Here is a 26550-nt window from a genome sequence, read left to right on the forward strand (position 1 = left end):
ACTGTTAAGAATAATAGAGTATTAAAAGAATTGTAAAGGGATGATCGACCGTCCCACAGATCAATATTCTGCCGTTTTATTGACCCCTCTTGATGGTCTCTTTGTGCCTGTCGTCATTTCCCCAAGAAGGAAATGCTATTCGCGCTTTAACTATGTGATAGTTCATAAGATCCAAGGGTCCGAACGTACAGTGGGCGGTCCCTCTCTCAAGTATTGACTAATCACAAATCCGAAAGCACAGTAGGCGGCACCACTTGGCCTAGCAAACCCTTCGATGATTGGTCAGTAAACACCAGGGGGACGGCCTACTGTACGTTCGGACCCTTGGATCCTGATAAATACCTTTAACTATTTGCAAGAGACGGAGAAGAGAGGGAGGGAGGAAGGAGGAGAGAGAGGAAGAAAGGGCAGCGGACCCGCAATTTCAACCGTGTACTCTTGGCGCCAATCCGGCGTAAAGAAAAATAAAACGACATACTTTTCGATGTTGATGTGTCCATTTAATCTCCGCCTAGTCATTCAGCGATCATTTCCCCCCCATCGGCGCTCGCTAGCCCGCTAGCCTCCTTAGCACACTTATCATTGTTATAATCTCCACTTCGGTACTAATCATTCAGCGAGCAGCCACAGTAAGCAAAATAGCTCTCGGTGCTGCCAGGTGTGCGTTCTTCTTCACGGTGGTCGGAGAGGAGAAACACTTCGTGATGGGGGTGAGTTTTGTCAGCCTTTGGTGGATGTTGTCGGAAGGTGTGTGTGTGTAAATGTGTGTGTTTTGGGGGGTACACGAACAAAGAGCCCGCTGCTGCCTCTGCTGCTGCTGGTGATCCTGTGAACGTATGATGGAGTGGGAGCGAGAGAAAGCCGAGAGAGCGAGGAAGGGAGAGAGAGACGATGGTGGATGGAGGAGGGAGAGTTGCTGTGCTAGTGCTGTTAGCCCAGGCTAGCTCGTTTTTAGCTGCTGGGATCTCCCCCCCCTGCTTTCGCACGTTAAACGTGCCTTTCCTGTTGATTTAACTTAAACGTTCACATTTTTTTTTGATAAACCGAAAGAGTGAGGTCGTACCACGCGATCCACTGCAGAGATGATGTTTATAATTAGGATGAATCTGTGTGCCATGACATTGCTAGCTTACTAGTCACAGAGGAGTCCATTTTTTTGACGTGTGCCTTCCTGGCTTCTCGTGTGCATGGATCCCAAGAGTAGTGTGGTCCTGTCGGCACCCCACCATGCCACTATGGCCTGTGTTCTAGGCCCGATCTCCCCAACCCATCTGCCTGCGTCTGACCTCTGTGGGGCTTAAGATGTAGTGAAGTTACGAGTGGGCTCTGAACTCGGAATGTTTTTTTTGCATCCGAGAATAGTTGATCCCTCACTTTCACTGCAGATAACCCGATCCACGTGTTTTACCCGAGTCCCTAGATTACCCAGACGTTGTACTTGTACTTTACCCGGGCTTTTTCCGATGAATTTTTCAACCCATCTGAGTGCATTCCTTCCACGAATTGTTACCCTTTCCTGGGCTTGTATGGACGAGACTCCAGACTGGGCCAAACCTAATGATCGTGTAGTACTTGGACAGTGAGCACGTTGTTACCCTTCACTGGTAACATCATGTTTCCACTGACTCCAAGTAATGTGAAATGCCCTCCGATATTGACGTTAACGACACACAGCACGACAAGTAATTACTTGTGTTCCCCTAATACACAACGCAGTCTGCAATTGTGTCATGTGTGTTTTAATGTTTATTCAATAGCACTGTAGCGATTTTGAGTGTTCAAGTGTTTAAGAATACAAAATACAAACAAATATTTGCTATGTTTATATAGTCACATGTCTAATAAAACTTAAGTGGACCCTTTCACTGGCTGCTAATAAATCAACTTGTATTCTGGGTACTGTACTGTGACGAGAATGTTGCTCAGTACTTACAGAACCAGGAGTCCTGGCCTTGTAAGGATATTATGATTCAAAGGTTCTTATTTGTCACATAAAGGATATGCAGTGAAAGGTTTGTGGGCCATACTCTTATGGCCCACCAACGAGGACATGGCCAAATGTGATTTAGGTATTGGGTAATTTGCCCCAAAATCTGTGGGCTATGTATAAAATGGAAAAATCAACTCTATTAAAGACAGTCTTTCCTTCCTGCAGAGGAAATCGAACAGAGCGAAGGAGAAGAAGGAGAAGCGCAAGGAGGAAAGGGCGGCGATGGACGCCGTCTGCGCAAAGGTGGATGCAGCCAATAAGGTGAGGGGGCAAGGGGACCTCGGCCAATAAGGTGAGGGGGCAAGGGGACCTCGGCCAATAAGGTGAGGGGACAAGGGGACCTCGGCCAATAAGGTGAGGGGGACAAGGGGACCTCGGCCAATAAGGTGAGGGGGGCAAGGGGACCTCGGCCAATAAGGTGAGGGGGCAAGGGGACCTCGGCCAATAAGGTGAGGGGACAAGGGGACCTCGGCCAATAAGGTGAGGGGGACAAGGGGACCTCGGCCAATAAGGTGAGGGGGGCAAGGGGACCTCGGCCAATAAGGTGAGGGGGCAAGGGGACCACGGCCAATAAGGTGAGGGGGAGAAGGGGACCTCGGCCAATAAGGTGAGGGGGGCAAGGGGACCTCGGCCAATAAGGTGAGGGGGGCAAGGGGACCTCGGCCAATAAGGTGAGGGGGCAAGGGGACCACGGCCAATAAGGTGAGGGGGACAAGGGGACCTCGGCCAATAAGGTGAGGGGGCAAGGGGACCTCGGCCAATAAGGTGAGGGGGACAAGGGGACCACGGCCAATAAGGTGAGGGGGGCAAGGGGACCACGGCCAATAAGGTGAGGGGGGCAAGGGGACCTCGGCCAATAAGGTGAGGGGGCAAGGGGACCTCTGCCCATAAGGTGAGGGGGGCAAGGGGACCTCGGCCAATAAGGTGAGGGGGCAAGGGGACCACGGCCAATAAGGTGAGGGGGCAAGGGGACCTCGGCCAATAAGGTGAGGGGGACAAGGGGACCTCGGCCAATAAGGTGAGGGGGGCAAGGGGACCTCGGCCCATAAGGTGAGGGGGGCAAGAGTACCTCGGCCAAAAAGGGGAGGGGCAAAGGGGACTTTGACTAATAGGGTGAGGGGGAAGGGGACGTTGACTAATAGGGTGAGGGGGAAGGGGACGTTGACCAATAGGGTGAGGGGGAAGGGGACGTTGACCAATAGGGTGAGTGGGAAGGGGACGTTGACCAATAGGGTGAGGGGGGGGGAAAGGGGACGTTGACCAATGGGGTTAGGGGGGGGGAAAGGGGGCGTTGACCAATAGGGTGAACGGGGAAAGGGGACGTTGACCAATGGGGTAAGGGCGGGGACATGACCAAAGGGAGCAGAGTGGGAAGGTCAAGGAATCCGGACGTTTGTGGGGGTTGAAAGTTATGGCTGAAAGTTTAAGCTAATGCAGTGCAGTGCCTTGAGATAGCTAATGGGTCATAAAAGACTAAATGGGGAGGAAACTAAGCATTTATTTAAGCATTTATTCATCTTTCCTCGTTTACAAACCAAGATTCAGCCTTTGGTTGAAGATGCTATACTGCGCCCCATTTTTTGGTTGACTTTAGCTCTGATATGGATTTAACGGATGTTTGATGTGGGTTTATACCCACCTGAAATGCATGCCGTTTCCGACCACTTCCTATAAGATGCTTGTAACCACTTTTCTGAAGTTATATTGGTCATATGTTTTGAAATGTTGATGGCATTTCGAGGGTAGGGAGTTTACGGCCGTAGATGCAGTTAACGATAACAATTCAGTCATTCAGCAGACACTTAAATCATGACCATAGTCGTATCCATATATTTCTCAGAAGAAAGAGAAACTTACAATTACTAGTGAGTGTGGCATCTACTCCTCCTAAGTTAGGAGTGTGGCGCCTTCCTATGGGGTGCCCTACAGATATACTGTTTGTTAATATTGGGGATTGAACCCAGAAACTTTCTGGCTCATGTTATTTAATGTATCCCCCTCCATAGCTGGATGATCCACTGGCGGCCTTCCCTGTCTTCAAAAAGTACGACCGAAATGGGTAAGTGTCTACTAGCTGTTCCCAGCGTGTGTTTGTACGGACTTGTGCATCTATTGGATGTGTTTAAGCTGTCTTGAGTTTGACCCTGTGTTGTTGCCGTCCAGGTTGAACCTGCAGATAGAGTGCAAGCGCGTGTCCACTCTCAACCCTCTGTCTGTGGAGTGGGCGTACGAACTCACCAGAGCCAACATGCAGACGCTGTGAGTACACACAAACCTGCTCAACGTTTTCCTGTTTGGTCATTTTATTTTAGCCGAGGGGAAAATATGCAATTTTAATATAAAGGGGGCGAATGACGGGGGCTAAAAGAGAGACGCAATCAACAAACAACACGCATACTATACTACCAAGCAACACGCCTCCCCTGGGATTGACGTTCTTCCCTCCCGGCGTTCCGCAGGTACGAGCAGAGCGAGTGGGGCTGGAAGGAGCGGGAGAAGAGGGATGAGATGAAGGACGAGCGGGCGTGGTACCTGCTGGCCCGCGACTCTGACTCCGCCCCCGTCGCCTTCTCCCACTTCCGCTTCGACGTGGAGTGCGGGGAGGAGGTGCTCTACTGGTAAGGCTTTGACGCCTCCTTCACAATAAGAGCCCTTTTCCTCTCTCTCTCTCTCTCTCTCTCTCTCTCGTGTTGAAGTTGCGCAAGTGTTGCGTAGCGCAAAGTCATAATCTGATTCATCCAACCTCTCTGTCAAATTGTGAACAAAGCAAAAAATAAATAATAAAAACACTAATGGTTTGTCTCTTACTTTCAGTTACGAGGTGCAGTTGGAGAGCAGAGTGCGGAGAAAAGGACTGGGCAAGTTCCTCATCCAGATCCTCCAGCTCATCGCTAACAGGTACGTACCCCCTGTCGCTTTGATACACAAGGACGAAAGGTTTTGGAAAGAGAGCAAAGTTCATGGAAGCATTGGTATGGAGCAGCAGATACACAGAATATAAAAGCAAAGTACGTTTTGATTAAGGTAAAACCTGTACTGATTGGAGAGTGGTCTGACCGTTGAATTTGTGGTAAAAGAGGTCTTGGTTTACAGTCTTTTCCTTGTAAAGGAGAGACTCCTCTGCGCTTCTGTGGATATAATACGGAAAACTGTTTTATTGACAAGACTACCAACAGGATTGTTTGGATGGAAATCAGGGTTGCGTATTTAAACAAATGCTTTGCCGATGGCTATCGTCCCACTATGGCGGCCGGTAAAATGACAACAGGATAATAGCTGACCCGGACTACCTCTCACGCAATGCTGCTCTCGGCCAGTAGATGTCGGTGTTTCCCCTGACTCCATTGTGTCCTCCTCTCCAGCACACAGATGAAGAAGGTGATGTTGACGGTATTCAAACACAACCACGGAGCCTACCAGTTCTTCAGAGAAGCTTTACAGTAAGTCGCCTCGCAGAGCTCGGATAGGGGGGGGGGGGGGGGGGGGACACAGGTGTACCTCATTAGGTTAACGAGGGCTCCTGACATGCCTACACAGACACATCATCACCTTGAGGCTATAGCTGTTTGTGCCCTATTGCTAACAACCTTTAAAGGTGATATATTATACCACCAGGTGGGGGGGTGATTAGCCACTACAAGCCATTTTGAAAACCTGCCTCTTCTGACATCACAAGTGGCCGTGTCCAGCTAGATGTGTGACGGATAGATGAGCAACGTTTGCTACAGCCCCACGGAGAAGGCCGGTAGACTGATCTAACCAGCACACGTCTAGGTGGACACGCCCGATGGTGATGTCAGAAGAGGCAGATTTTCACAAAAGGCTTGTAACGGCTAGTCACACTCACACCTGTTGGCACAACGTCCCATTTATTAGCGCTACGCAACCAAATGAAATGAAGTGTGACGGGACTTGGCTCCCGTTTTTAATCCCCGCCCACTTTTTCTTATTCCCGCCCCTCAAGGTTTGAGATTGACGACACCTCGCCCAGCATGTCTGGTTGCTGTGGCGACGACTGCTCCTACGAGATCCTGAGCCGGCGGACCAAGCACGGCGAGGCGGTGACCGGACACACCCACGGGGGCGGGCACTGCGGAGGCTGCTGCCACTGATTGGCTGGCCGCCGTGACGACAACCTCCCCCTGCCGCCCTATTGGCCGATCGATTTAACGACAGAAAACAAGATTAAGAGAGAGAGAAAAAAAAAAAAACGACAAAATGAAAAAGAACAAACCAGCAACTTTGACAGCTGTGTGTGAAAGCTCACTCTGCCCACTGTCAAGCAGCCATTTTGAATCCCCCCCCCCCCCCCCCCCTCCTCTCAGAACAATTGAAAGGATTTCAAAAATGTTAATGAATTTGCAGCCAAAATGGTGGAACACACCACACCTGGCTACAGATGAATGGTGTTGCATTATGGATCCAGTAGTTCTGTGTTGATAGGTTTATTTTAATTTTGTGTGTGTGTGTGCACGAGTGTGTACGTCCCTGCTAGTCGTTGGTAGTCAGCGTGAGCTTTCAGACACGGCACTCTGTTTACCACCCTTCCATGAACTCTGCCATTCCCCTCGTCACCCCCACTCGTCTGGCTGTTTATAGCCCCCCCCACCTCCCTCTGTTCTTACGGAGGCAGATCGACAGGGAGCCTTTCCCATAGCCCGACTCAGTCTCACCCTCCACCTCATATTCTGTCCCCTCCATGAATCAACTGACAAACCTCTGCTCCTCTCTCTCGGTATCCTGCACTGTATCCAAGCGCTCTTCATGGGGAGAGCAAACCCCCCCCCCCCCCCCCCCGATAACCCCCACCACCCCCCACCGACGGGAGTCTTACCATTTCATTTGTGTACATTTCATTGTGAGCTTCACCGTGCGACATTACTGTCTTCTGTTTCCACCCCCCTCCCTCCTTCACTGTCGCTGAGCTGCTCCCTGTGGGCTCAAGTCAAGCGTCTTTTTTTTTTTCTTCGTGATCATGTTTCAAAGTCCCTCCGCCTTGTTGTTTTCTGTAGTCATGAGAAGGCATCACGTTTGCCCCAGCCACACAGTCCCCGTTCACCGTCTCCGCGGCGTCTCCTCTCGATTCGTACAGCCCCCCGTTACCCGGATCCCCTCCCGCGTCCCGTTTCCGATACCAAGTTTTCTTCCCGTCTTTGTAAACCCACCCAGCGTGCACCCCACTCCCACCCTGGTTATCGTCCCCCATAAGTGAATCATATTGATTTTAGCCCCGGAAGTTTACGTCACCGTCGTACTGCCTTGGCGTCTTGGTTTTCAGTGTTTAGTTTTTTTTTTATGACTGGATGGAGGGATCTCTGATTAGGCGATGGATGGATGTTATTTTCAGAACATTTAGGCCCTTTTTCTCCTGGTCGCTTCTCTCTCTCACCCTCTCTCTCTCTCTCTCTCTCACTCTCTATTTCCGTTTGGTTAGGTCCCACCTGACATGCTTATCAAATAGAGCTTGCATGACAAAGTTTGAAAATGATGTTTATGATAATCCTAAATAATGATAATAAAAATCGTCTTCACCAGGGTTTTAGCCTGAGCGGTTATGGTCAAGGTGTCTTCAGGTGTATCCGATAGTTTGACATTTCTCACCCTGTCTCCTTCATCTTTTTTAGTGCACATTTTCTAAGTGAATCCATGTTCATTAAAGTATCTTGGAGGATATAACCATTTGATTTCCTTTTTTTTTCATTCATTTTCAGTTGTCGGATTCGAAATCTTCTGCCGCTCATATAAAAACCCAAACGGATAATCCAAGGTGAACTGATGTTTAGGTCAGTCTGTCGGTTTTGTTTGTCCAACCCGCATTTTAAGAAAAAACGTGGGATTATGTTAGAATCCCCTTTCTTTGCTCTCCCTTGACTTATCCCCCTAGAAGGGTGGTTCTCCTTGTTTAAGTTCGCCAGGGGGGCAGACAGTCAGTGGAAAAGACTCGTTTTTTAAGTCTGTAGTAAACTGAACCCCACTGGCTAATGCTGTAAAGTAGAATTATTTTTGTAAGGAACTGTCATCCCGGACACGTGGCTCATTGATTGAGTTTTTCTTTTAGAGTAAATGCATTTTTTAGTTTTCCCAAATAAACCAAGTGGATAATGTAGTTCCGAGGTTCAGTTCAATGTTACATGGACAGCAACACGAGAGGTCATTTCATGGAGTTGGAAGTAGATTTTTTTACAGTTTCTTGGAAAGAGCAAAAGTAACCACAAAAACATTTTGCTCTAGGCTTATTCCTGATTACTATCTTCCTTTCCACTTACGCCACCTGAATAATTACAAAATATTTGGTATGGGCATGTATATAGCAACAGCTTATTTACTGGCGTAGTCTCAATCTGTTTCTCTCACACTCAGGTTATTCAAACTGTAAAAGCCTCCATATGATGTTCCAGCCATGTTTGTCAGTTAGAGAAAGAGGCATCCGATTTTGATTCTGGAGTCAAATCATTTGGGATGGCCTGGCTGGGTTACATAAACTTTTTCCCTTTTAGTAAAGATCATTTCTTCTTCGTGTATGTCTCTCCGTGTGTCTGGGGTCTGTTATATCGCTTGATAACTGACTTCAGGTGGCATTGTCAGTCAGTGCAAACTAATTTTGCATACCCATGTATATTGTGATACCATTACATTCATACCTTTGGGACTAATGAGTGTTTTCCCTGCCCCATATCTTCGGTATGTGCACAGCAAGGGGCGGCCATAAATCAGTGATGGTACTGGAGTGAGCTTCATACGCTAAGCTCTTATTGTGGGGAAAGGCTTATGCACAGGTAGAAAGTAGCTCAACAACACGTGTCAATGAAAAACAATATTAGGAACCAACTCTTTTTTCTCATTTAATTTTTTTTTACTCATCAATGGAAATTGACTTTCTTTTTTTTTAACTGCCCTCTTTTTATGGAAGAAAAGAAATAACGGTTGTACGTTCTCCATGATCGTGCCGAATTATTTTTAATTTCCAACCCTCTCTCACCGCCACCTCAACCTTTCCTACCCAGTTCTCTTGTCTCTTTCTGTGTGTGTCTGTGTGTATATAAGCTGTTCCAGGTCCATTTTTAAGTTTGATTTGGCCTTTTACAGGTGAACACTAGTTTTTTCTAAAATTACATTTAAAAAGAAAACTTCATTGTTTGAAAAAAGTGTTCACGTCTTGTGGTTATCCGACAATGAAAGGGAAAATATGTCATTTTGGCCTTGTCAGTGTTTATTTGTATGTTACAAATAAAGGAAAGTTGTTTGACTTCTATGTGTAATGCCTCTGCTTGTTCTTCATGTACTAGAATTCATGTTTTTCTTTTGGACATCCTGAATCAGTTATGGACTTGAAAAATCACTCCTTTCTACCGATTGAATTTCTTTATATTTCAGAGTATTTTTTTTTAATCATGTCAAGCCTATTAGGGAAATTAATAAGTAATTTAAGTAATATGCTGGCGGAACCATTGCCATGGTGCACGCATTGTAGGAGGCGTTTTGGCGTTGCACAATAATCGGAAGTTGTTGGTACTCCACTCAGAAAATACTGTCCTACGTTTCTGGTGACTAGCTGGTAGAATGAATGATTTTCAATCTTCATTGCGATGCTTTTTATGCTCGTCAAAACGTTGACATGAACTAAGAAGCTCTTTTTGCAGAGGTCTTTTTATTTGTATTGGATTTGGTAAGTAATCAACGATACATATGCTGATGCACAGTTTAGGATCGTACATTGGGAGGGTAATTACGAATCTTCGAGTAGTGTTTGACAATGCTTTAATTTGCGTAATATATCGCTTGTTATTACTAGTTCATGTGCCTGTTTACAGTAGCTAGCTGCCTGCCTAAACACGCAGTCTGTCAATCGGTGTACCAAAGGGAGAAACACAATCCTTGCAGTTGATCCTTCTCTGCAAAGCAGTACAGGTTCTGAATTATTATTATTCAGTGCCAATGCTTTGCGGCAAACATTATTATTGCCATTCATGATATGGTCTCTTACTTTATTGCTGTAGAACTCAGGCTGACGTTGTAGTGTGGTCCGTTATATCGCTTGAAAACTGAATTCATGTGGCATTGTCAGTCAGTGCGTACACACCTTTCATACCAATGTATATTATGATACCATTACATTCTCTTACTTTATTGCTGTAGACCTCAATGGCAACGGGAATGAGGCTGAAGCTGAAGACCGTGTTCGTGCTCTACTTCATGGTGTCCCTCATGGGTCTGGTCTACGCTCTGATGCAGCTAGGTGAGCCGACCTCACGCAAAACAACACCACCAACGCTCCACCCGAACTATATCCAATATGTGGTCCTAATCCACCGTGTCCTCCAGGTCAGCGCTGTGACTGCACAGAGCACGACCTGCCCAAGGATCGTACCATCTCCCGGCTGCGGGGGGAGCTGCACCGCCTTGAGGAGCAGATGAAGAAGGTGGAGGCGACCAAATCCCCCCACCAGGCGCCGAAGTCCACTCCGCCCACCATCTTCGTTATTACCCCGACCTACTCGAGGTAGGCCGCTCTCTAGGCTGTGTTTAGTAGTGGGTAGTATTATATAATATACCCCCCTCTCCTCAGCCCACTCACTCACTCATACTCGGTTGGTGTCTCTCTCTCTTTGTTTAATTTATGGACGACATTTCTGGAACTGGTTTGAAGGTGGAGGGTTAGGGTTAGGGTTACTGAATGTTTACTTGATGGCTTTTGTGTTATAACTGACGAAAATTACAATCACTGATTTACCTCTCTGTCTCTCTCTGTCTGTCTGTCTGTCTGTCTGTCTGTCTGTCTGTCTGTCTGTCTGTCTGTCTGTCTGTCTGTCTCTCTCTCTCTCTCTCTCTCTCTCTCTCTCTCTCTCTCTCTCTCTCTCTCTCTCTCTCTCTCTCTCTCTCCCTCCCCCTCCCCTCCAGGTTTGTGCAGAAGGCCGAGCTGACCCGCCTGTCCCAGACGTTCCTCCACGTGCCCCAGCTCCACTGGGTGCTGGTGGAGGACTCGCCCCACAAGACCCCCCTGGTGGCCGGCCTGCTGGCCGACAGCGGCCTGGCCTACACCCACCTGCACACGGCCACGCCCAAGGAGCGCAAGCTGCAGGACGTGAGCGCACACACACACACACACACACACACACACACACACACACACACACACACACACACACACACACACACACACACACACACACACACACGCATGCATATGCATAAGCACACACACACACACACACACACAAACACACACACACAAGCGCACACACACACACGAGCACACATCTCAGATTTCCTCCTAAGTGCTTTATATACTTTCAAACTTTCCAAAGATGAGCTTTGATGAATGCTTATTCCAGTACAAAAATCCACTTATTATGTATGGTTTGGTCACTATTCATAAATGGTGAAAAGTCGTTTATTTGGGTGCCAAAGAAGATGGCTGCCATCCCGAGGGCTTATATCACCGTTATGTCATTGTTCCAGGGTGACCCCAGCTGGCTGAAGCCGCGGGGGGCCGAGCAGAGGAACGAGGGCCTACGGTGGCTCAGGGAGGACAGGAGGGCCCCCCAGGGAGCGGACAGCCAGCAGGGGGTGGTCTACTTCGCTGACGACGACAACACCTACAGCATCCAGCTGTTCCAGGAGGTAGGTGGCGGTGGCCTGCTGTGCTCCATCTGTCCACTAGAGGGCAGTACGCAGCGACGAGGGAGTTACGAGCCTGGGGCGGATGTTGCGTTATCAGACGTTTATCCGATGAATGTACCGACCACATTAATATTGCATGTGGGGGGGGGGGGGGGGGATTACAGAGCTGCATTTGAAGATTTAATTTTTCAACATGTGATGTTGCCAAAAATGTAAACTTCAGGGAAGTAGTGAAAGTTTATCCATCTTTGGGAGCTCTAAGGGGTTTCTTAAGTCTGCATGTTCTTCGACTCAGTGCAGCTCTTTGATAGGCTGATATGATGTTCGATTTCATATTAATAATAACATTCATAAAGATCATAATAATCATAATTAATTGCAGTGAAGTAGCTTTTTTCATGGGACTCAAAGACTTTAAATAGTGAGTGCTTTCTGTCTTACATGATACCGTTTCCATCCGTCTCCTCCCCCTCCTCCCTCCGCCTCCCCCCTCCTCCCCCCCTCCTCCCCCCAGATGCGTGGCACCCAGAGGGTGTCGGTGTGGCCGGTGGGACTGGTGGGGGGGATGCGCTACGAGAGGCCCGTGGTGGAGGGGGGAAAGGTGGGTCTCGGCTGCGTCCCTCCAACCCCCCCCCCCCCCCCCAGTAAAGGAGAAGCACCAGTCGAATGACAGCAGAGGATGTGCTACCGTCACACAGCTAACTCGACACTCTGATGTCTTATTCATCTTGGCTCACAAGGAGTTATTCATTCAATTCAAACGACTTTGTTTTTCCATAGCAACGTGGTTCACAGGGTATAAAGTGTATTTGGGACACATACAACTGCAAGACACCAGGCTTGTAGTGGAGAAGTTAGAAGCAGTGCAAAGAGGCTAAATCTGGTGTTAAATGAAGGTCCACTAAGGGGTTAAAAGCAGTTTTAAAGGACTGAAATAGCTAAAATGACTACGTGATGAGTTGACTATTCTGGTGGATCTGGCTAATCCTTACCAGTGAACCCCAGCTAAATTACCATCAGTCAATAAAACAATGTATTCCATCAGCACAACAGACTGATGTTATTATTGATTATATGATACAATAGCATAATTGTAATATATGTGCATTGATAAAACGAACGGCCAGTATTATAGCATCCTGTCTCGTCCAAAGGTGGTGCGCTTCCACACTGGCTGGAGGCCCAGCCGGCCCTTCCCATTGGACATGGCCGGCTTCGCGGTCTCCCTCAAGGCGGTCCTGGCCAATCAGGACGCTTGCTTCGACGGGAACGCACCAATGGGCTTCCTGGAGAGCAGCTTCCTCCAAGGGGTGGTCACCATGGAGGAGCTGGAGCCCCGGGCGGACAACTGCTCCAAGGTAAGGCCGTCGGAGGACTGCGCCTTGTTCCACCGTTAGAACATCAGGTCCTCCACAGTGCTAAGTCGCTGGCAGCTGATTGGCTGGGAGTGTAGCTAGAGCCCGCCCTTTGTTCTAGCCAATGATAACAGTCATTGGCTGTCGCCGTATCTTTATGGTCAGACAATCCCGATCAGTTAGCCCACCTATAAAACTTCTATGGAGGAGATTGTTGGTGTTAATAAAATGAATTGTGTTGTGTTTATGATGATTATATAATATTGAGAATACAAAAAAGCTGAAGGTTTTTTTGTGGGTAGAAACCTGACTGTTTTCGAATTGTGTGGAGTTGAATTAATCTTCAACTCCTTGACTAGAAAATACAGCGAAACTCTGTTGGTTTGAATCCTCCATCCTGTTTCCCTGCCCTTTCCGCATTGCTTGTAAATGTAAATCTTGTGTGTGTGTGTGTGTGTGTGTGTGTGTGTGTGTGTGTGTGTGTGTGTGTGTGTGTGTGTGTGTGTGTGTGTGTGTGTGTGTGTGTGTGTGTGTGTGTGTGTGTGTGTGTGTCCAGGTGCTGGTGTGGCACACGAGGACTGAGAAGCCGAAGATGAAGAGAGAAGAGGCACTCCAGGCACAGGGCCTGGGATCTGACAACGCCGTCGAGGTTTAGAGAACACGCACACAAACCCGTCCTCAAACACACACACACACACACACACTTACACGCACATACCCAAACACACACCCACTGCTATCTCTCAATGAAAAACCCTGCACAGACACACAAACACTAACACACACCTAATCTCATCTCTTAATGCAAAACACTAAACGCTCGTCACATACACTGAAACAACACCACATGAACCACACAAACACAGTGTGGTGATACAGACACACAGTGTACGTAGATCTCTGCTCTAACATACAGCCAGGAAGCCGCCGTATTGGGAAAAACCCCTGTATATAATGTACAATTCTAACTAAATAAGGTGACTGTGACTAGCTATGGAAGTATTTAAATCGACGCGGCCTGCGTTGTGTTCATCGTAAGCGTGTATGTGGGAGTACGCCCGTCTGTGTCCTTTATGTCCTGAATCTGAGGGAGCTTTGTGGTAGTTTCGCTGTTTGTCTGTTATCTGAATGTCCCAGAGAAAGGGGGGGGGGGGGGGGGGGTAGGAAATAACCCAGGTTTTACAAGAGATTGCATCATTGTCTTTGTAATATAAGCATTTTTTATTTAGATGTATTTCTATTTATTTCATCGTTTTTATGAAGGTGCGGCACCGGCTTTTTAATATGTTCTGGTCCGTGTTTCAAAGTGTATATGAGAAAAGTTAAAGAGCACCTGAACACTATTATCTAACTAACTACAGCGTGTAGGCCTTTACCACAGAGGGGCACTAGTAGGGGCTAAAACGCAGGTGTAGCTCGTTAGGTTAATCACAGGTCTGTAGGTGTGCCAGGGCCACTAATTGCCATCGTGAGCTCCACCTGTGGTCGCCTCTGCCATTCCACTGACCAGTCCACAGACACAAATCAGGGTTAGGGTCAGACGGTCAAAAAAAAAGCACTAATACAAAAACATCACAAAAGTTATCTCAAGTGCTTGTTTTTAATCTCGGCTTGCGTTTAGACCGCGTAGGAATAGTGTTTATCGAAATGACCGGCAAGCGGGAGCTGAGTCATGTGCTTCTCAGGCCTCAGCCTGTGTGTGTGAATAATGTAAGATATCTAACGTACGATACTGAGAGCAGAACGGATGCCTGCTCCCGGGTTCCGGCTGTGGAGCGGTGTGGATGATGTATTTATGAGCATCGCGCTCCGCTGTTCGCTGTGTAGTGTGTCGGTAGTCTGACTCCTGTCTGGTCCTGGTTGCGAAGTAATAAAGTTGATCCAGTTCAAACCTGTTTCCTCACTTTCAAACCTCCTTTTTGTTTTTGGATGATATTATTTGTGTTTGGGTCTATTAAAAGGGGGACGGGATGGAGGGAGGGGGGGTAGGAGGTATGTTGTATAGTAGCCCGAAACTCATGTGGCCGTTTGATAAAATGATCACGTCTGGGTCACTTATCTTTGTGTAAAAAACACAAAAGGCACAAACTGTCAGAACGGCAGCAAAGAAAATAGTTGAACGGTATCGTGTTAAACCGCTATATTGTTCAGATCCGGACACACAAAGAACGCTTTGTTGCTAAAACCAGACTGCAGGGAATTCAGATTTAGTACGGGTCGGTCTAAAACAGACCACCTTCACTTCACCCGTGAACTCACTCTCTCGTGAGCTTTTGCTCCTCCACCGGTTTGGATTCACTCTCTCCCATGATTCAGTTTCCTGTATTTATTCAGCCTACTCATCGTAATCCCTACTTTTAAACCATGTCGTAACTTGGTCGTGGCCCGATTACACCTGTATACCACATCACACGAGACTGCTAATTACCTACCTCGTCTTCGTCTGTATCCATGGCGACCGTTCCCCTGGCGTGCCACTGTCATAAATGAACCATTACCTCATTGGGGCCAGGGGACCTTCCAACAGCTGGGATCTCTTTTATACTTTTCGTTTTTATTAGTGTTATTTGATTGACAGCCATTTAGGCCTCTCAGGTGGGTGAGGGCAGCCTTCAGTTCCATGACCATATATGGAGTGTGGAGGAGGTTTTGGAGTGTGTTGGGTTGGCAACTTGGCAGGTGAGTAATAACCAAGTTGAGGTGTGCACAGACACACCAGCCAGCCGTGTTTGATGCTGAGATGATTCAGACAGACACACACACACACACACCTAAACACACGCACGTGCACGCATGCTCAGAACTGTATAATGACACCCTTTACCTTGTTCAGACAGAGAAGGTCGGGCGAGTTTGACACCTGAGGGAGGTAAGTGTGGTCTGCTACCGGCTGTATCACCTCCTACGATGTTGTCAGCTGCTTGTTCACCGTTGTCTCGAGGAAGGAGCCACTATCTTCATATGTTCATGCCTGAATGTTTGGATTAGTGTTTGCAGTGAATGGATGTTTGCACGTGTGTTTGAGTGTATCTGGATTTATGAATGGGCCTGTTTGGAAACAGGGTGCCACCAAAGGACTTAGGGAAAGCGATTATCCCAATGGAAAGAGTCAGTGTTAGGCAATTTCACAACACACACACACACACACACACACACTGTCCTACCCGAATTCAACAGTGGATAAGGTGTTGAGTGGCGCATACTTGTGAAAAGCCTATAATGGAACCACGCAAGGGATTGTATCAGCTTTTATTTAAATTCTTGTGGCCAAAGTGGGGCTGCGCACACACACACACACACACACACACACACACACACACACACACACACACACACACACACACACACACACACACACACACACACACACAAACCAAGCCTGTTGAAAGACTTAATCCAAGGGATTTGTTTTCTGAGAGCAAACCGCGTCACATTTGCAATATTGGAAGCCTAAACAATATTGGACGTGTAACCTAGTCCTAGATTATAATATCATGATAATATGCTTATTATTATATAATAGGGTTAGAGATACTAAGTGACTCCCAATATATATATTGGTGCTATAATTGGTTAATAGTTTTGTATTTCAACAATTTAAAAAATGTGCTTGTCTCTGCTGCACACGTTTGTTCCCCTTATTGTTACACTCCTAATTACCCTCCAAACATTACCTTTAAACATGACTTCAGAACACTACCCTCAGACCACCTTTAAACATTAACCAGATTCCCTGGTAGGAACACAAACAGGGCTAGGGTGAACACGTCTTCAAACAGATCTCAGACATTTAGGGCTGGAAAGAGTGAAAAAAAAAGAACCTTGAAATGTGGTGAATGGTTTACCAGTTACTTGATGTTCAGATTATCAGACGTGTTATCACTGAGAACAGTCCCCTTACGAAAGGTTCTCACATAACATCACGCGTCCCTGACTCGCATTGCCTTCTGTCCTTAAAAATGTGTCCCAGGGCTGGGTGTTTTAAAACACCATAGTAGGTAAGGGTGTGTGTGTGTGTGTGTGTGTGTGTGTGTGTGTGTGTGTGTGTGTGTGCGCTTTCACCCAACACTATATCTGGCACTGATTGCTGATGTCATAGCTGATGAGTGTGTGTGTGGAGGGGGCGGAGGAAGAGAGAGTGAGAGTGTGTAGGTGCGTCGGCTGTGTGCCTGGATGACGGGGCTGTGTCGCTGTGCAGGTCGAGAGAGGAGAGCTTCCTTCTGCTCATAGGACTGCGTGACCAGAGAGACTGAGGCACACGGCAAGAGAGGACCTTCCTCGCGAGCACTGGAGAGCTGAAACACGAGCGCAGGGCACCAAGTGAAGGTAAACTACATCTTGTGTTCCTTTCATATTGTGTACTTTTTTCTTTTAATTTCCATGTACTTTTATTTTATTTATTTTTTTATTGTTGAGGTCTTGCACTGACTCAGAGAGGTTAGATGGCAACACATTTTTCATTTTTCACTGTGAATGTGTACAACTTTGTGACAACTTTTCCTCTCAAAGTTGGCTATTGAGATGGGTTTAACAATATATTTATACTATGTACTTATCTTACGATGTCCACCAGTTAAGCTGTTTCTAATAACAGTGTAACATTAGAAACAAAGTTATTAACGATTATAAATATTTATTATATCTTTAGCTTTTTGGATCTTCTGGTGAATCTCTCTCAGTCCACAGTCGTGACAATAGGAATGTGTTTCTACTCTGTTTACTTATTTTATCAGTCTTCTGTTAATTATTTTGAGTTTGTGTTCACCGGGTCTTCCACCTCGTGCTATTAAACATTAACCCACCAGTGGAGCTTGGAAGAGATAAAACTCTGAGCAACCACATATTTTCAGACCATTTACTAACCAAGTTTATTCAACGGCAATTAATTGGCTACTTAAGCTTCGAAACATATACAGGCAGCACGACATTCTCTCGTAATACACTACAAATCTCACAAGGTTGAGATCAGACAAGATCGGTAGTTGAGATCAGTTAGAACGGCATTCCATGGTCTCTTTGTGTAATCAGGTTGTTTGCTGAGGCTGGCTGTTGACTCAAAACTCCTCTGGCCTTTTACCTTGTCCAGAGTTACATAAGCAGCGCATCTGAGCTAACAGGCTAGGGCCATGGTTCCTATCAGGGTCTTGATATGTTCAGAAGGACGACCAACAAAGCGATTTGTATGTCATTACCCTTATCATGCGTCTCGTAGGATGTTTTTAAACTGCTCTTTGACCTTTGCACTGACCGTCATTGACTTGGTCAACATAAATGTCATTAATATTTGTTTGTTATTTTTGGGACGGTCCAATGGGATATCTTACGGTGCAAAGTCTCAACTCTTTGTTTTTGTGTGTGTAAAAGGGGAATGTATGTTCATTTTCTGTTTCACTCTTTCATCTATGGCTCTTTTTCGCGAGAGATATAAGAGCATCGCAGGCATTTTAAACGTTTAGATTGGAGGTTCAAATCTCTAAAAAGCATACGTTTTTTCTTGATCAGCTCATAATTCGAAGACGTTTAAAAATAAAGGGCTTGAACAAGAGACTACAGGCTGCGCTATGGCTGTCTTTTAACTGAAGCAAAACAAAACACTGATCCCATCTTCCAGGATTAAGTAAAAACATTCAGACTAACCTCTCCCATCTCTTTTTCTCTCATTTTCCCCCAGCTTCCAGAAACCCTCAAGAGAAACCAGTGAATAAACCCAACAAAAATAACGAACCAGGAAACCAGCACGGTCGGAAAAAACACAAAGCGGGGACGCCATGACCATCGGCTCTAAGAAGAAATCCACCCGGAGCTCCATGCGGATCGTCAAGTTCCTCGACGCTCCGGGCGGCTTCTACGGACGCATGTTCGAGCCCGACGAGCCCGAGGGCCCCGGGGACGCGCCGGCGTGGGTGGGGGAGGAGCTGGGGCAGGGGGATGGCGGCCCACAGACCTGCGGGCCGGCGGCGGCGGCGGCGGCGGGCGCAGCGTGTCCAGGCCCTGTGGACCCGGAAGGCGAGGGGTTTGACGCCAACGACGGCGTAACCGAGGGCGACGACGGAGAGACGCTCCTGCGCGTCAAGGTCAGCCGCGGCGGCCCCGGGAGCCGGTGGAGCAGGAGGAGCAGCAGGAGGAAACCGAGAGAGGCCCCCCCCCCGGAGCCCGAGCTGACGGCGGGACCCCCTCCCTCGCTGGGGGTCGGGGTGACGGAAGGGCACGAGCCAATGGGAGCGCTGATTCATTTCACCGTCACGGGAGACGCAGACGACCAGGTGCTGATCAGAGACAAGAAGAGAGGGAGGGAGGAGGAGGAGGAAGGAGAGGAGGAGAGGAGGCTGCGGAGGGAGCAGGAGGAAGGGATGAAAACGTTGAAGAGGAACACCGTGAAGAACTACCGCAAGGTGAGGGACGGAGGGGAGGGGGGAGGGAGGGAGGGTTTGGGGAACGAAGCGAGCGAGGGAGGGAGGGGGGGAGGGAGGGGGGAGGGGCAGGGAGGGAGAGATGGACAGATTTTGACCTCTGGGAAGTGTTTTGGCTAGCTACTACCTTCCCACACACAAACACCGCACAAGGAAATTGGGTTTCCATGTACAGTTTCTGTCTTTCGATTCTTAATTTCGACTCCAATTTTGTCACGATATTGCTTGTACATATACATACACTCATACACTCTATATTCTTGTACATACAAGCAGAAAAAGTCCTACCCCTAATCAACAACAAGCACAGCGCTTACGTGACCATCACGATGTCCGGTTCAGAGCTCAAACCACTGAGATGACCATGATGATCATTTGCATCTCACAGATTGTGTGACAGATGGGGCATGATGCTAGGTACAATGCTATCGCCACAGTTCCACATTTCCCGGTTGAGAAGTTCCGCAATAAGTTGCCATGGAGACATTTATAGAATTCTAATAACGGGAGGTCAAAGTACATCGTGTATCTGTCCATGTCACCAGCAGCCCATTGGATACGTAGATAGGATTGTTGCTCCTTTGGCGTTGTGCGTTAGAAAATGAAACGATAGTTTCCTGTAACCTTAACCAGGTTACCTGAACCTATGATTTTGTGTCAAAAGTTCCCTTTTATTTGCATTTCTGAGAAGATCACACTAACCATCACAAATGGAGATTGTGTCGTTCTTTATGGGCGGTAACTGCTGCGGTAACACCAACAAAATGGAAAAACAATAAATAACCGCAAAAGGCCATCCACTTACGTACCACCTACACCTAATGCATCATGGGAAGTCACTGAAAAGTAATTCCGGTGGGACACCAACGTGCCCTCGAGTTCACTCTGCTTCTTATCAACCCGTCTAGTGTCACGTGTTCGCAGGTGGCGTTCCGCCCGCTGTCCCCTATCAGCTGAGCGGAGTCTGTCGCCACCGCCTCCACCTACTAAACCCACACCGTAAACATTCCACTCCTGTTAACCAACAGAACTCCCCCTCCCTGCCAACATTCCTCTCAAGCTTAGCTCCTTAACGGCCAATGAAATCACACAGCGGAAATCACGCTAGCTTGTTTGATATTCTTCTAGGTTATGAGATGTGAACATTTCGCAGTGTTTGAGTTCCCTTCTCTCTTTAGAACGCGCCGGAGTAGACGTGTTTGTGTCCCACGCGTGTCCAAACACTTCAATGTAGCTCGGCTCGCACGCAAGCACAAGGGATGGAACCAGCAACAAACACATGAACATCTGATCCTTTAAGCCGTAGCCTGCCCACCACAGCAACCCAACTCAATGGCTAAAAAATAGGAAGACGTCTCGCCAACAAAGTCTACATGTTGTTGGCACAACAGACGTGACGTCGGAGGCGATCTTGAAACTAGGATGTCTGCGAAAGCAAGATTAGGGACCATATGGTTCATCGCAATTGGCCCCTGTTTAGATTGCAAGTGTGCCGTCAAAACCTGGCAACAATTTGTACCAATCACAAACTTGGATTCCATGACACTAATTGGCAAAGCCTTGCGGGTCTGGGTTACTCTTTAACCAAAGAGGCAGACGCTGACAGTGTTGTCATGTCTCTCTCTCTCTCTCTCTCTCTCTCTCTCTCTCTCTCTCTCTCTCTGTGTGTGTGTGTTGCTAGGCACTGGACCGGGCGTTCCGCCGCGGCTGGGAGGCGTTCATCACCAACCTGTACAGCATCACGCTCAACCCCGTCACTTCGTCCCCCACCACCACCCCGTCGAAGAAACACCAGAGAAGCATTATTTTGGCCGAGTTCCAATAGTTGTGCTCAGACAATGACCACGACAACAACAGCGAAACACTGCCTGTTTACTTTTTCCAATTGATCAGACTGTTAATCAGAGGGGGATGAATGAATGAATCCATCAGCGGCTACCGAAGCCGACTTCTCCACTGGTTCCGACCTCTCCACACATTCCTTAAACTAAGCACTATCACGCGGAACGGGTTACCGGGCCGAGGGAAAGAATCCGTGATGGCTGTCATAAGGGAGAAATATCGCTGTGTTCCCACGCTTGCTGACCCTTATATGGGCGTTGGGGACCGTGCTTCCTGCCTCCCAAACCGATGTGCTAGTTTTGCCTTTCTCATACCTCGTTGTAGTTCTACCACGGACGGCAGGGTGTTGGGTGGGAAGTTAATAAATGGAAACCAATCTTCTGTTAATTCTGGACAGGATTTGTTGGAGGAGGGTGTTTGTTTAATTTATATCATAGTCCAGCACTTGCAGACCTCCCGTGAAACCCTCCTGAGCACACATTATTGATTCATGTATCAGTGGTCTGTTGATTACTTTAAAAAAAGGCCAACAAACTCAAAACTAAAGGTTATTGGCTGAGCACGATGACACCACCCGGTGGTTGATGTGTAATCGATGACTGGGATGGAAAATGTGTTCCGTGGACTCCACGCTCGAACCCGGAATAAAGGACATGGGATAAGGCCATGTCCTTTATTCCAAATGATCATTTATCGCTCGATTTGATCGCTATCACCGAGGTAATGAGTAATGGATTAGGGCTATCTACGAAGGCCCCTCCAGAGCTTTTTTAAATAGCTCAATTTCCGCACAGCTTAACCTCGGTGTGTGATAAAGGTGTAGAATTGTATAAATTATTGCTCATTCCTGACTTGTCTTTTGATTGTTACCCTTGAATATGTTCATCAAAGCAACGGAAATATTTGAAGAACCTAGCAAACCTCATATAGGGGACATGAAGGCACAGAACGATGGTCAAGCTGCGTATATCTATGTGATTATTATTTTTTTTTTGCACCTATCAATTTGTCATCAGTCGTACATTTTGTTCAATCTTCAATCTGTCACACTTGTGTACTTTCATATGTGTGTGTTTTTGTGTTACATGAAAGATTTAACTTTTTGGATTCTAATCAAAGCCTCACTGGATGAAGAATAATTTTATACTGAACCATTTCCGTGATAAAGTAAAGACTTATTTATGCAAACGTGTGAGTTTTGTTTTTGGAAACGTATGTCATCGTTGCCATGACACTTGCAGCAGAACGCGAGATTTCAACCAATAAGAATCCACCATACCGATTTTATTTTCAAAGAAAAACGTAGGTGTTATTTACTGGGTGTTGGGTAGAGATGCAAACAAGGGACACGTTTTACTAATAATACTGCACAAGATAAAACCAAAATATTTAATTTTAAGCTCACTACGAACCGCAAAATATTGGATCTGTAAAATGGATTTGAGTTATTTGACGATATTTTGGGTACTCTGGTATCAAATCTATGATGGTGAGTTGGAACAAGTGTGAAGAATTCTGATGAGGTGCAAGACACCCGGTATTTATTTAACTATTCAAGTTAATTCACCAGTTAATAGGCTGATGTGTAGAATATTTAACATGATAGGATGGAGGATAAATGATTATTTCACATACAATGTGGTGTGCATCAAAGAATTGAAACCATTGAGCCAGGTGAAACCTCTCCATTTCACTCTTACTTTCTCTGCCCTCGACAATTAGTTTATCCCCGCTTCATTATTCCCGATATGACTGGCAGTGGCAGTGGATACCTGCCGCCCTCCGACATGCCCGCCGCCAGTCAAACCTCGATGCACCAACTCGAGGACATAACAGCGACGCCAACTGGCCAGTTTGGGGAACTGGATGTCACTTCAGTTTACAAGGTTAGGCCTGCATTCATCTAGTGCTGTACTGTTATTCTCATGAAAGTTGGAACAAGGTTATGTCAAGGTACTGACAGTGAATGCACTATATATATTCTGAAAAGAGACACTTACCGCTCGATTCTTGACATAAACCTGCCCAAGACCCGTCTATAGTGCCATAGTGTTATTCTCTTGGGAGTGGGAACAAGGTTAAATTGATCAACTAAGTTTTCTCGTTTTATGTTGATATGTGTATGGCAGTGTCTTATTCCATTGATATAATCAGTTACATTAGATACATGTCATCTGCCTTTTCATTATGTTCCAAAACATTCACACAGATAGTGGATACAGCGAAGCAGTGACTTCATACACAAGGTCTATGCGTCATTACTCTATTCAATTTTATTCCGTGTTCACAACTAGGAATCAGGAGTCAACCGGATCGGCAAACCAACCCGAAGCCCCTTCTCTTTGGCGGGGCCGGGCTCATGGCTTGCCACCACCAGTCACACCACAACTCACAACCAGCCTAGGTCTAAGTCCTTGCTATTGGTCTGACTGCCTCATTCGTCCCACTGAAAGACTCCTAATATGAATAACAACAATCATGTCTATACTTTGTGTGATGCCTTTCAGCGCACTCAAGGTCAACTTAGAGTCCTTGAAATCGATAAATAGATGTGCTTTTAGATTTAACCGAGACTTGATACAGAGCCTTACACTGAGTAGCCTAATTTCAACAAATGTATTTAAGGAAGACATTCCCGGAACTGACACGTTCATCCGTGGCTCTCTAGGGGTCTGACCAGCAGGCCTTTGGACCAGCAGATCAACCACCCCTCACTGGGGGAAGACGCCAGCAGTGGGGACTACATTACCCAAGATGCACCGCGGCCAATGAGTCGGTTGGTGGAGGACGGCAGCGGCAGACATGACGACAGCGCAACGCTGGGATGAGTGACCGCAACTACATTGAGACGGCGGGGAATGTTTTGTTGATATGTGCAATTGTGAATAATATTGTATATTTGTCAGGAATATTGATGTATTCTTTTAAATAAAGGTTGGTTTTCATCCATGTTGTATGTATTGAGTGGTCATAAATTAAAAGGGAACAACATTTATATCCAATCCAGGAGAAAGTAGATTGGAGAAGACATAGCCCTACCAGGTACATGACGGAGGAAGGTGTACATTACATTGAGATTGGGACACTGTATAGGATTGGAGATACATTTAGTAGGGAAACTTCTGAATTGTATGTGGGTAGCATCAGAGCCCGTTTACGAATATTAGACATTCTCTGGTAGCATGTGGGGATCAGAAACATTCAAACAAAGTGTAATTTAGAATTTACAAATCAGGAAGGTCATGTTTAAGGTATTGGCAGAAATTGGAGCTGACACATTCTCTGCAAAATCTATCCTGGGACAAAATCCATCGGATAAAATAAAATCTCTTTCAGTAGGCTACTTTAGGACAACAAAGCTGGATGCTAGAACGTTATTTATAATCTCTTTACTCGAAATGCCAAATGTACCTTCTCTAGATAAACAGTAGGAGGCAATAATACCCCGTATAAGGTGTCTAGCCTACCAAGAAAAGAAAAGGAAGAAGAAGCGTAGAGGGCGGGGCTGGGAAGAGGGAGGTATAAATATCTGATGCCGCCATTGCTCTTTCCACTCCTGCAACCCTTCCGTTAAGGTAAGTTCATAGTCAAGCGAAGACCATTTATTTTTTAGTAGGATTAGATATTCAAGTTATCTTTGGTTTAGTCTTTGTTGTACATTTGAAGTCAATAGTACTTGCACTGTAGTGCGGCTTTCTTCAGTTAAAGCGTACTTGGCGGTTGTCCAATAAGCACTACCAGTGGTGGATGTTTCACACAACACGTAACCATCCATGGCCATCGACGGGCTAAATGTGATCGTTTTTCAAAGAACATTAATTTTATGCGTTTTGTAACCAGTGTCCTACATTTAACGCGTGATATTTTTAATGGGAGTATCGGCACCTTTTAACCCGAGCTTGGGTGTCACTGCTGCGGCCATTTTCGGTGTCTCTTATAATGATGATAACTACACAGACCTGTTCTGAATGACTGTGAATGCACCATTTTTATCCTGAATGGAGACCCTGGCCGCTCAGTTCTTAACATAAACCTGTCCAAAACGACTAGCACGTGTTGTGCTCTGTAGACTGCAGTTAATGAGTTACTTTTTTCTTCTCAGATGGAAGCCGAACACTACCTTACGGCAAACGCCAAAGGTAAATGGAACTTGTTAAGTGGGCTTGGAAGTAGACGTCCATGCAACCTGGGTTGACTGCTACCGTGATGTTATTGAACTCTCTCACTGAATATTTTGTGGAAAACGTAAAATATTCTGAGTAGCGAAGTATTTAGAGGTCTAAATGTGCTTTGAGAATATAATGTTGAATACTGTTGATTTCTCTACATAGGTTGGACAATGCAGACCTATTCGAAGGTATTGGAGCCATTGGAGTTTGATGGTATTTACCCATGTCCACGCTACAATGATGATCTTTGAACTCTCTCTTGCCGAATCCAACTTTGAAGAAACTTCTTTACCAGATTCTGAGTAACCCAACGGAGCCCACCTCAGTTCAATAAGACTTGACGAGATTTAAAATCCCCTTTTTCTCACAGACTGTATGGACAGAACAAGGATGATGGCTGCCTAGAATGGTGAGTGTTCCGTTTTTTAATAACTGAATAAAATGACGGGGTGTAGTGATGATTATCCAATAGACAAGCATATGGCTGATTTTTAGTGATGCCAATTTTAATCTGATTAACCTCAAGAGACTGTTTCATCTTAAACTACAGTTTCTAGAAGTGTGGCTAACAAGTTCTCTCTGCAGGTGGGAATGTGAAATAGCTTCACAAACCTGGACTTCGGCCAGTTTGTCCAATGGAGGACATTGTTGAGGTGAGTCCCACAAGATCTTAATGCTAGTCAACTTTACCGTGTTTCAATGACGATAAACCTAGCTCACTTTGAACCGATGTGAAACTATACAAACTTACTGAGAAACTTCAGATTCCATATGAATGGGACTATATTGGAAAGTTGCTAATGTCTATTTCTGCCAACAGACATGGGAGTTGATGGAGGACATGGGAGTTGATGGTGTGGTGAGATTGTCATTCAAAACCGCCCATAATTAAAGGTGAGGATTCGTATTTGTAAAAAAAAAAATAAAAAAGTATATCGGTCGGCTTGAAATGATGATCATAAATTAGAATCTCGTTCGTCTGAATTACTGATGAGAAACCTAACCTGACTCAGGCCTAGGTAATCTGCTGGATTAATGGGACCATTTCTGTCAAAGCCTAACCATCTCATTTTGCTTTAGGTGTCATGGTGCTGGTGTTAAGAGACTACTTCTACTCCAACCAAGGTGGGTGTGAAGAGACGGTGTTGCTTAATGGCTGTAAT

General features: G+C 46.4%; 3 protein-coding genes, 1 long non-coding RNA gene and 1 other non-coding gene across 30 annotated transcripts in view; all 5 read left to right on the forward strand.

The window, feature by feature from the left end:
- The first annotated feature begins 349 nt into the window (after positions 1–349).
- Positions 350–9242, forward strand: naa40 (N-alpha-acetyltransferase 40, NatD catalytic subunit). Its single transcript, XM_030338263.1, has 8 exons — positions 350–710; positions 2156–2251; positions 3997–4049; positions 4154–4249; positions 4450–4608; positions 4805–4888; positions 5353–5430; positions 5955–9242. Exons 1-8 carry the CDS (start codon positions 705–707, stop codon positions 6100–6102), a joined length of 720 nt encoding a protein of 239 aa, XP_030194123.1. The 5' UTR covers positions 350–704; the 3' UTR covers positions 6103–9242.
- Positions 9243–9471: 229 nt separating this feature from the next.
- b3gat3 (beta-1,3-glucuronyltransferase 3 (glucuronosyltransferase I)) lies at positions 9472–14881 on the forward strand. Its single transcript, XM_030338202.1, has 8 exons — positions 9472–9656; positions 10127–10226; positions 10313–10490; positions 10889–11072; positions 11450–11611; positions 12126–12212; positions 12766–12969; positions 13523–14881. Exons 2-8 carry the CDS (start codon positions 10133–10135, stop codon positions 13619–13621), a joined length of 1008 nt encoding a protein of 335 aa, XP_030194062.1. The 5' UTR covers positions 9472–9656; positions 10127–10132; the 3' UTR covers positions 13622–14881.
- Positions 14882–17002: 2121 nt separating this feature from the next.
- Positions 17003–22406, forward strand: sb:cb1058 (uncharacterized). The gene is made up of 3 exons (XM_030338253.1): positions 17003–17292; positions 18638–19358; positions 21058–22406. The coding sequence occupies exons 2-3, from the start codon at positions 18735–18737 to the stop codon at positions 21199–21201; spliced, it is 768 nt and encodes a 255-aa protein (XP_030194113.1). The 5' UTR covers positions 17003–17292; positions 18638–18734; the 3' UTR covers positions 21202–22406.
- Positions 22407–24739: 2333 nt separating this feature from the next.
- LOC115529525 (uncharacterized) overlaps positions 24740–26550 on the forward strand; it is a 29570-nt gene continuing 27759 nt past the window's right edge. For 19 of the 26 annotated variants that reach the window (XR_003973537.1, XR_003973536.1, XR_003973544.1 and 16 more), the window contains exons 1-6: positions 24740–24793; positions 25321–25357; positions 25550–25796; positions 25973–26040; positions 26208–26281; positions 26468–26512. This is a non-coding gene — a long non-coding RNA (uncharacterized LOC115529525). The remainder of the gene's footprint in view (positions 24794–25320; positions 25358–25549; positions 25797–25972; positions 26041–26207; positions 26282–26467; positions 26513–26550) is intronic. The other 7 variants (XR_003973552.1, XR_003973547.1, XR_003973553.1 and 4 more) reach the window with 3 other exon arrangements.
- Positions 25417–25482, forward strand: LOC115530089 (small nucleolar RNA SNORD26). The gene has a single exon (XR_003973725.1). It is a non-coding gene; the product is annotated as a small nucleolar RNA SNORD26 (small nucleolar RNA).

Source organism: Gadus morhua, chromosome 17 (assembly GCF_902167405.1).
Source record: "Gadus morhua chromosome 17, gadMor3.0, whole genome shotgun sequence".
Taxonomy (NCBI): domain Eukaryota; kingdom Metazoa; phylum Chordata; class Actinopteri; order Gadiformes; family Gadidae; genus Gadus; species Gadus morhua.

What these genes read in the sequence shown, in the direction of transcription:
- naa40 (XM_030338263.1), top strand. An exon ending in GGGGAGGAGGTGCTCTACTG is followed by an intron (nt 4,609 to 4,804) that starts GTAAGGCTTTGA and finishes TCTTACTTTCAG; the next exon opens with TTACGAGGTGCAGTTGGAGA. An exon ending in CTCCAGCTCATCGCTAACAG is followed by an intron (nt 4,889 to 5,352) that starts GTACGTACCCCC and finishes CCTCCTCTCCAG; the next exon opens with CACACAGATGAAGAAGGTGA.
- b3gat3 (XM_030338202.1), top strand. Translation starts at nt 10,133, where the DNA reads ATGGCAACGGGAATGAGGCTGAAGCTGAAGACCGTGTTCGTGCTCTAC. An exon ending in CCGTGGTGGAGGGGGGAAAG is followed by an intron (nt 12,213 to 12,765) that starts GTGGGTCTCGGC and finishes TCTCGTCCAAAG; the next exon opens with GTGGTGCGCTTCCACACTGG. An exon ending in GGGCGGACAACTGCTCCAAG is followed by an intron (nt 12,970 to 13,522) that starts GTAAGGCCGTCG and finishes GTGTGTGTCCAG; the next exon opens with GTGCTGGTGTGGCACACGAG.
- sb:cb1058 (XM_030338253.1), top strand. Translation starts at nt 18,735, where the DNA reads ATGACCATCGGCTCTAAGAAGAAATCCACCCGGAGCTCCATGCGGATC. An exon ending in CCGTGAAGAACTACCGCAAG is followed by an intron (nt 19,359 to 21,057) that starts GTGAGGGACGGA and finishes GTGTGTTGCTAG; the next exon opens with GCACTGGACCGGGCGTTCCG.